A 10,000-nucleotide genomic window follows, 5' to 3' on the forward strand; every position below is an offset into this window, starting at 1 on the left:
TACACACTTCTGTGTTGCCACTGCTGTTACTCCTGGCTCACCTGCCAGTGAGGAGCCCCCACCGGGAGAACGGTCCGTCCTTACTCCTCCCGTTTGACATTCCTCGCTGACAGGTGCCGCCCCCAGCCTATAGGAGTCGGGCAGTGAATCGGGAGCGTTTAATCTGTGCAATTATGTGGGCGCTCGGGTGGCGCAGTGGTAAAGTGCCTGCCCACCACCGCGGAGGTTGTGGGTTCGAATCCACCGGGGTGCATCCGGCTTTGTGGAGCATCTACACAAACACAATAGGCTCTATGCACAGCAGCCATTTTGGAAAGAATTTGGGCCTCTTCTTACTTCCTTCACAGGTGTTACCAATGATACTAATGAAGGCTCTGTTCCATTCTGGTCAGGGTGCTGATATCATGCATGTTGGCTCACTAGAAACACTCCATTTTGGTTCCCAAATGGCCCCTTATGGTGGGTGTGTAACTCTGAGAGTGTACAAATGGAACCAAATGGTTACGGGTCCATTTGGTTCCATTTGTACACTCTCAGAGTTATGGGGGTCCTTGAAAATAAGACAACTACTATGCTACACTAAATGGAACAGAGCCTTAATTAGCATCATTGGTAACACCTGCGAAGGAAGTAAGGAAGGGGCCCAATTCATTCCCAATATGGCTGCTGTGCATAGAGCCTATTGGCCTGTTGAGGGAAGCCGGGCGGGGAGGGTGATATTTGTCATTGCACGTATTCCTACGGGCTGGGGCGGCACCTATCAGCAGGGAGTGTTGGGCGGGAGGAGTAGGATGAAGGCTCTACGTCCTCCCGGTGGGGGCTCCTCACTGGTCAAGATACAGCAGTAGTGACAACACAGAAATGTGTGGGCGGAGGAATCAATTGGCATACCGATAACATCTTTTAAAAAAATGAAGGGAGGAAAAATGTTTTTAAACTGCAGTTTTGTCATGAAAACATCGATGATCATCCATGATCTGTACTTTGTTGTACAAATGTGTTGCATGCCAAAAATAGACGGAAGTAGCCACAAATTGCAGATCTTTAAGCTCGCTGTAGCACAAAATATTAGAGAGTTTGTAGAGATTATAATCAAGGGCTCGGCTAGTTTCTCTATCTTCTGAAATGTTGAAAAATAAATGTTGATAAACGTTATAAAACATAATCACCCGAGGTTATGAGTGCAGCACGGTGGGATTTGAGATGAAGGGCTAAGCTGAATGAATAGTTGAACATCATTTACTCCCTCCATAACTTCTCTGGAGTCTCTACATGATTTGTCTTGGTCAAGGTGACGTAATGTCTGTCGGAGCTGTCCCATCACACTTTCACCACTAGAGGGGGACAGTGGTCCTGAGCTATGAGTGGCTGACGTTAACCTATACAGTGATATAATGGAACATTATGGACTGACAGGTTGAACAAAGCACAGTCATTAATACATGTGAATTATTACTCCTTTTCTCATTATGTTACATGTCTAACCCTTACAGCACACTATGTCTATTATCCAATGACATAATGATTTTGTCATGAACTCTTTAGACAGGCAGGCAGGCAATGATTGGCATATATACAGTACACCATCACAGTAGCTGCCACAGGAGGGGGGGGGGGGGAGGAGAGAGAGAGAGAGAGAGAGAGAGAGAGAGAGAGAGAGAGAGAGAGAGAGAGAGAGAGAGAGAGAGAGAGAGAGAGAGAGAGAGAGAGAGAGAGAGAGAGAGAGAGAGAGAGAGAGAGAGAGAGAGAGAGAGAGAGAGAGAGAGAGAGAGAGAGAGAGAGAGAGAGAGAGAGAGGATTCTTCTGTGTATGCTTGGGGTCCTAAAGATTACAAAATAAATATGGTAAATGAGGGTTTAATGTTATCAACGGGTATTAAGCAATCGGTTATATCTTGAAATGCTTTTTTATGTCAGGGGTACATACTGTACAAGAATAGCATTTGATTTTTACATAACAGAAGATGGTGTGTGTGTGTGTGTGTGTGTGTGTGTGTGTGTGTGTGTGTGTGTGTGTGTGTGTGTGTGTGTGTGTGTGTGTGTGTGTGTGTGTGTGTGTGTGTGTGTGTGTGTGTGTGTGTGTGTGTGTGTGTGTGTGTGTGTGTGTGTATAGTTTGAGATTGTGACAATATCACAGGGGAAGTAAATAAACCTTCCTTTTCAAAGCACAAGGTTATGTACTGTATAGCTGCTTCAGAGTCAACAAGGACATATTTCCTTTCCTTTTTCTTTCCTTTCTTCTGTTTCCCCCCTCGATCCGCCGGAGAAGAATTTATTTATGTATTATCATATATCAATGAATAGAGGTGAGAACAATTCCATTTGATTTTTATGACTAGGAACGCACTAATATGCTGATATGGAAATTATGGGCCAATACAGGTATTTAAAATAACAATTTGTCCGATAACGATATTTGTTTATTTCGTGTTTATTGTTATTTATGCCATGCACCTGTGACAGGGAAAAAAATACATCTTCATTATGAAAATAATTGCTGTTCCTAATCTTCAGCTTGGTAGACTGCAGATATCCAACACACTAACATAGCCAGCGCAGAATAGGCTCTATGCACAGCAGCCATATTGGAAAGAAATTGGGCCTCTTCCTTAAATCCTTCACAGTAGTCAGCGTCACTTGTTGATATTCTCGATAGCTTTATTGAATTCCTTGCCCCCAAAAACATATATTTTGACACCAAGATTGACCTTCTAAGCGGCTTGGAAGCCGAGATATTGGCTCTTATAGATATTACATGGTGGCTTTGAAATCCAAGATGGCTGCCTTCTGCCATCTTGATGACGTGGCTACCCCCAAAAAAAGGAAAGTTATGGTGATGGAGAGCATGTGGAAAATGTGTCCAAATTCTTCTAAAATCTGATCCTAAGCAACCTGACTGCAGTATGTGTTACCAATGATGTTGCTAAATGATTAAGGTTGTGGTCCATTCTGGTCGAATGATTCATGGTGAACAGAGTCATGGTGCTGATATTGTGCATATTGGCTCACTGGAAACACTCTGCTACACCAGTGGGTCTCAAAGTGTGGACCAGGGACCCTCGTGGTTCGTTCAGGGGGTTACAAATCGCCCCTTAAGGGTGTGTAATTCTGAGAGTAAATGGTAAATTTATATACCGCTTTTATCCAAAGCGCTTTACATAGATTGTGCATTACATTCACCGATTCACACACACATTCATACAGCGATGACAGAGGAAACCATGCAAGGCACCAACCTGCACATTGGGAGCAATTAGGGGTTCAGTGTCTTGCTCAAGGACACTTCGACACTAACTCTGGGGGAGCCCCCCAGCCCGGTATCGAACTGGGAACCTTGCAGTTTCCAGTTTCCTCTACCCAGCCACTCTACCCCTGAGCCACTGCCGACCCCAGAGTGTACAAATGTGTCCATTTGTGTGCTCTCAGAGTTATGTGGGTCCTTGAATTTAATCTGTTTGAGAACCACTGTGCTACACTTAATGGAGCAGAGCCTTCATTAGAATCATTGGTAACAATTGTGAAGGAAGTAAGGAAGCGGCCTAATTTCTGTCCAATATGGCTGCTGTGCATAGCATAGCATTGATGCATCACAACAACAGGTAAACATCAGCTATACTGCCATCGGTGAATGTCAACTTATTTGCTGAGCCCTACCTTGTTGTACAACAGCGTCATGCATAAATTGCGCAAATAGCCGATCTACATATCAAAAGGTTTAGAAACAAATGAAATGTCCCTCCCCCAAAAAATCTTGTTTTTATAATTGATTAAACTATTAATTCAAGTGTTGCACCCCTAGCCTAAAGTACTGTATATTAAACTGGGGGTCCTTCTTTTCAAAGCACAATGTTATAGCAGCGTCAAAGTCAACATAGCCGTTCTTTGTTTTCTTTACTTTTTATTCTTGTTTATTCTTTTTTTATTCGTGGTGGATATGAAATATTATCTTCCAACTTTTTTAGCTAAAATGGCCGATAAATAGCCTGTATAAGCTTGTTGATCTGCTATTTTCACAGTTTTATAGCATGACACTGTTACGCGAGGAAGTATAACAAAGGGCTTAAGCGGTCAATTTATTTGTTGACATATACAAACATTTATTACTCGATTAATCGAAAAAAGTCATCGATAGAATAATCGATGAATTGATAGTTGCAGCCCTAACAAATTCACAGGGTAGAAAACAAAACCTAATGTTTGAGGCACAAGGTTACATAGCACCTTCAAAGTCACCATGGCCATCTTTCATCCCTTTTTCTTTCCTTTTTCTTTTCATTTTCCCCCTCACAAAAATGGTCAGAAATCTTCAACAATAACGAAATAGTGGTTACAATAACCACTAACTGTAGCCATATTTCATACTTCAGCAATTCGAAAAAATGTTTTCTGAGCTTTTGGAATCTTGCCCCAGACTATCTATCCCATATTAAAAGCTAACTAAAACTAAGCCTTTAACCCATGAAAACCTGGAAAGTGTCTGTGTTGAATGCCGTTGGCTAGTCAGTGTTGGCTATTCAAAAATAGCAGATCTACAATCTGCTATTTTTGAACATTTATCTTTAAATCTTTAAATCTTAAATCTTCTCTTCTGGAGGTCCTTGGCACAAAAATAATTCAGTGGCCAAATACATACATCATTTTGAGGGTCCAAACTACCAATCCCGTTTTAAAAATTAAACAGAAATTGAACACACTAGAGGTTTAATGGACATTATTTGGCTTATTTTGCTATAAATATACTAACAAGTCCATACCCGGTGAAGTGTGCAGGCAAAAGTAGTTGCAAACGTGGGTTTATCCCGCGTCGCGTCACGGTGACCGGTTGATCATTCGTCCCCATAGCTCGCGGGGCCATCCCACGGCTGGGCAGACGTAACAATGGTGACATTCTTTTCACATAACAAATGCGAATAAACAGCTGACGGTTGGGGAAATCGAAAAAGGGGCTTCGCTGTTAGGTGCACATGGTAATGGTCAATGGCTTTGTGCAAATTCAGAACAATTGCTCCAGCCACTGAGGAGAACCGGGCAGAACAATTTTTGGTCTCACCACGATTTTGGCCTCACAGAGCTTTGTGAAATTATTGGAGGATAACGTCTACTCTAGACGGAATAAACATGAAATCTAACAACCTTGTCACAAAGTCAACATGGCTATCATTCCTTTTTTCTTTCCTATTTCTTTTCTTTTCTTCCCCCCACCTCCCTCCCCCCCGCCAGGCCTTGGGTGGCAGGCAGGGACAGATGGATGTGTGATCAAGTCAAGAGGAGTGATTTATTCCATCAAACAGAAGGGCCCCCTCTTCCCTCTGTGTGCCGTCCTGATGTGTCACTCTGTTGATGCAGGTGACAAATACGTTCTAGTGTGTACCTGGGAGCCACGCAAGGCCCGGTGACAGCATGAGAAATGACGGCGTCCTCCTAAAAAAAAAAAAAAAAAAAACGCACTTGTTGTATTTGCATTCTTTAAAGGTAGGGGAGGTTTTGTGTTTTTTTTTTTTGGTTGAAAAATCATTATTATTATTATTATTTTGTTAACCACTTAAACCCTCCAAACAGACTTGAGTTCGAACTATCCTTGGATCCTCTTTTTTCAATCTACACCAGCTCTATATTCGGATAGCAATCATTGCGGTAGAGGGTTTGTTCAGAGCTGGAGAGACAGGGAGATCCCTCTTACTGAACAAACACACTATAGCAATGATTACTATCAGAATATGGAGCTATTAAACAAAAAACAGAACACGTAAATCTATTATCCTACTTTTAAATAAAGCACACAAAGCCACCTGTTTCCAGTGTCCCATAAGGCCTCGCGCCAAATATCGGCATCATTTCCGGTTGTCATTCACTCAAATAATCTGAGTGATCCTTGTCAATCGGTGAAAATGTGGGAACACTACCTGACAGAAATCAAAAAAGCAACGGCAGTAATGAAACACAGGAGGTATAGGCTACAGCTAAGAGCAGCTGTCAAGAGTCAGAACGAGATAACTAAGAATAAGAATGAAATAAATCATAAAATGGGCTGCTAGAGATGGGATCACCTCGATGCCAAATCAGCGTGTGCGCGCGCAGAGCACACAGCCATCTCACAGCCAAGGTTTACAGAGAATGGTTCGAAAAAGAGAAAATATCCAGTGTCCGGCAGTTCTTTGGCTGGAAATGCCTCGTTGCCAGAGGTCAAAAGAGAATAGGCTCTATTCACAGCAGCCATATTATGAAGACATTCACAGATGTTACCAATGATACTAATGAAGGCTCTGTTCCATTTAGTGTAGCACAGTGGTTACCGGTCCATTTGGTTCCATTTGTACACTCTCAGAGTTACACACCCGTAAAGGGCCATTTGGGAGTGTTTCCAGTGAGCCAACATGCACAATATCAGCACCCTGACTCTGTTTGACCAGAATGGAACAGAGCCTTCATTAGTATCATTGGTAACACCTGTGAATGTCTTCATAATATGGCTGCTGTGAATAGAGCCTATGGCCAGTAAAAGCAACATAAAAGAAAAAGCTTGTATATCTGCTATTTTTCAATAGCCATAGGACCCTACTTTGAGAACCACTGGCGTACCAACCCCCCCCCCCCCCCCCCCCCCAACGGTTTCCCAACGTGCTTTTCAGTGCTGGCGGCCATGTAATGTAACATTTGGATTGAAGAGGTTATGGCAGGCGTCTGCAGTGAGGATTGTGAGGGGCTCAGGGGAGTGCCCTGCACCGTTAAAGTCCTTTTCAACAGCTACACACAGCCCCCATTTAATGAGCTACACTACTCTCTCTCTCTCTCTCTCTATGTCCATAGTCTCTCTGTCTCGCTCTATTGGTCGGTCTGTCTGTCTCTGTCTCTGTCTCTGTCTCTGTGTCTCTCTCTCTCTCTCTCTCTCTCTCTCTCTCTCTCTCTCTCTCTCTCTCTCTCTCTCTCTGTCTGTCTCTCTCTCTCTCTCTCTCTCTCTCTCTCTCTCTCTCTCTCTCTCTCTCTCTCAGTCTCACTGTTGCCAAAGCTTCATGGAAGTACAATATAGTATAATATTGGAAAATGTAATCTCTAAAAGCTCAAGTCACAGCGACAAACATATGAACATATTAGAGTTTTTTTTTTTTAAACAATTTATTTTCAGAAGTTTTATCAGACAATACATAAAATCAAATTGTACAAAAAAACAACAGAAAAAACAGCAGTAAAAATAAAACATACAGGTAAAAAACAAAAACAGAACAGGAACAAATAAATAAATAATAGAGGTCATGGGACATTTGGTACTAGTAATAATAATAAGACTGAAACATGTTGACAGTATTTAAAGGAGGAGTTGACCCAACAAATGACATATTTTCTATCAATTGCACACCCCATGAAGCCTTGAATTCATGGATTTATTTTAGTTTTTGTCGCATTCCTAAACCAATAATTTGATGACCGGGTGTGTATCCTACCGGATGCATTAGCCGGTAGGAGATGGGAATCAAATTATTGGTTTAGGAATGCCACAAAAACAAAAATAAATCCATGAATTCAAGGCTTCATGGGGTGAGCAATTGATAGAAAATAAGTCATTTTTTGGGTAAACTCCTCCTTTAAGATCAAATACAAAGTACAATATACCACAGGGAGGATACAACCATCATCAAGGATCTGGCTCGCCATGCACATGTCTTTTGGTCCTGTCCTGCAATTCAACCTTTCTGGGAGGAGGTAGCAACACTTATCTCAGAGATTCTAGGTTTCAGTATTAATACTACATTTGAATCTTTGTATCTTGGACAAACATATTAGAGGTTTGACGAAAAGAAGGGAAAAGAATGTGAGAAGGAAGTAAATGTTGGAGAAATGATACAGTGAGAATGAAAATCATTGTGTCAATCTGTATTTATTCTCGGCAATGTAACACATTGTATAAATTAAAGCTGCGATAACTTTCATGTCCTATACCCACGATTCAAACCCAAGTCTTCAGTGTGAGAGACCAAACATATCTACTGCTCCTTCAAGAGGCCATACACTATTGGCCTGAGGAGATATCCTACTATAATTCTAGTAACCTCTGTCTGTAGTGGTGCGCTGTCTGTAGTGGTGAAGGGTAACCGTCTTCCACGCCGACATCTCGCCACTCCGACTAGTGGCTTCCGCGTGCGGTTAGGGTTAGGGTGAGGTTTAGGTATAGGGTTCGTTAACGTCGGAAAGGCGACATGTCGGAAAGCCGCCATGTAACCTGGTGAAGCTACCCGGTGAAGCTACCCGGTTCTCCTCAGTGGCTGGAGCAATTGCTCTGATTTTGCACACAGCCATTGACCATTACCATCTGCACTTAACTGTGAAGCCCGTTTTTCAATTTCATCAAATCTCAGCTTCTTATTAGCGTTTATGTGTCAAACAATGCTGGACTCTTGATCAAACTGCGCATGCGTCGCGTCGCGCCTGTGTGTGTCTACAGCGCGGACTTTGTACCCCCGGTCTCAGTAGCGGGGGGCGGGGCGGGTGCGGGGAGAGACAGGCGAGTTGAGTGAAACGAGTTGGGGAAGCACACTGCTCACGCGACAGGACATGCAATAACCCCACGATTGCAACTACTTTTCGGGTATGGTCTAGTTGATTGAAATGATTGAATACTTTATTAACAGTTTGCAAAAAGTACCGAGGTACAGTTATGCAATAATGCTAAAAAGATAACACAGAAAGCCCTGAGGGCTTGTTTCGATTGTGGTCCTGTGTATTCAATTCATCAAGACATTTAAAGACATGCAATACTATGCAAGGAGCAGTAAAAGTATATTTAGAGAAACATAGTGGGGGGTCATTTCTTTTTGCAAGCTAGCTAGAAGCCTTGTCTAGGTCCAGTTGTAAATTGCAATTGATGGCTGGTGGTAGGGCATTTCACATTTCAGTGGCATAATAATAATGCACCATTTATTTACCAAACGATTATGATGATTATGGAAAAATGATTGCGATTATCTCAAATAATTGCAATTAGACGAGTATGTAATAATTGTGACAGGCCTAGACGTGACTGTGACGGACGAGTGTCTTGGTCAACCAGTAAGTGTCCTCCCAGACACCAGGCTCTAAATGTATCCATACCAGAGGGAGGAGTCCACCTCCAACCACTGCAACATGTACTAGTTATATTGAAATAATGATTTATTCATTAAAATGAGTTCCAGATAGCAGCTTTAAGCTTCCTTTTTTGTAAACAGAATGTGTACCGTCACATCATCTAACACAAAAAAAATATGGCATATTTCATCATTTTCATTGCGATTTTGATTGTCTTAGTGTAGCATCTCTCTCTCTCTCATCTCGCTCTCTGTCTGTCTGTCTGTCTGCCTGTCTGTATGTCTGTCTGTCTGTCGTTTTGTCGTTCACCATGCAAAATACATTATTTTGGTGTGTGTGTGTGTGTGTTCAACAGGGTGGTGGGTCCGGCTGTGACCTTCAAGGTGCAGCGCAACTCTCAGAACGTCACCACAGCAGATGTGGCCAACGTGGCCGGTAGGTCCTTCAATCACACACACACACACGAACACAAACACACAAACACACAAACACTCATCTCTCTCTCGCTCTCGCTCTCGCTCTCGCTCTCTCTCTCTCTCTCTCTCTCTCTCTCTCTCTCCTCTCTCCTCTCTCCTCTCTCAATGACTGCAACCCTTCAGAGTCACAGAGGCAGAAAAAAACACCATTATCTGTAGCTGTGTTCTGCACCTGTGGCCTGCATGGCTGTTTATCAAAATGGCCGCCAACAGCATTTTGTCCGCTGCATGAAAAACTATTGTGTTGATATCGTTATAGAGACATGTTGTCTACTAACTAGTGTTGATATGGTTAGAGACATTTTGTCTACTAACTAATAGTGTTGATATGGTTAGAGACATTTTGTCTACTAACTGTGTTGCTATGGTTATAGAGACAATTTGTCTAACTATTGTGTTGATATGGTTATGAGTAACGCCTTTGACTGACTACAACATTTGGCTTTAGCAAATGTAACTGAAGTG

At 42.4% G+C, this 10,000-nt stretch overlaps 1 protein-coding gene across 1 annotated transcript in view; it reads left to right on the plus strand.

The window, feature by feature from the left end:
* The window catches only part of LOC311044933 (receptor-type tyrosine-protein phosphatase N2-like), a gene marked incomplete at both ends in the record, with an annotated part of 238,223 nt that overhangs the window by 65,545 nt on the left and 162,678 nt on the right, over positions 1-10,000 (plus strand). Inside the window, one exon of the mRNA XM_084056743.1 lies at positions 9,415-9,494. Within this exon, the coding sequence (XP_083912869.1) occupies positions 9,415-9,494 (80 nt within the window). The remainder of the gene's footprint in view (positions 1-9,414; positions 9,495-10,000) is intronic.

This window comes from Gymnoscopelus microlampas (assembly GCF_963454915.1).
Source record: "Gymnoscopelus microlampas genome assembly, chromosome: 5".
NCBI classification, from domain to species: Eukaryota; Metazoa; Chordata; class Actinopteri; order Myctophiformes; family Myctophidae; genus Gymnoscopelus; species Gymnoscopelus microlampas.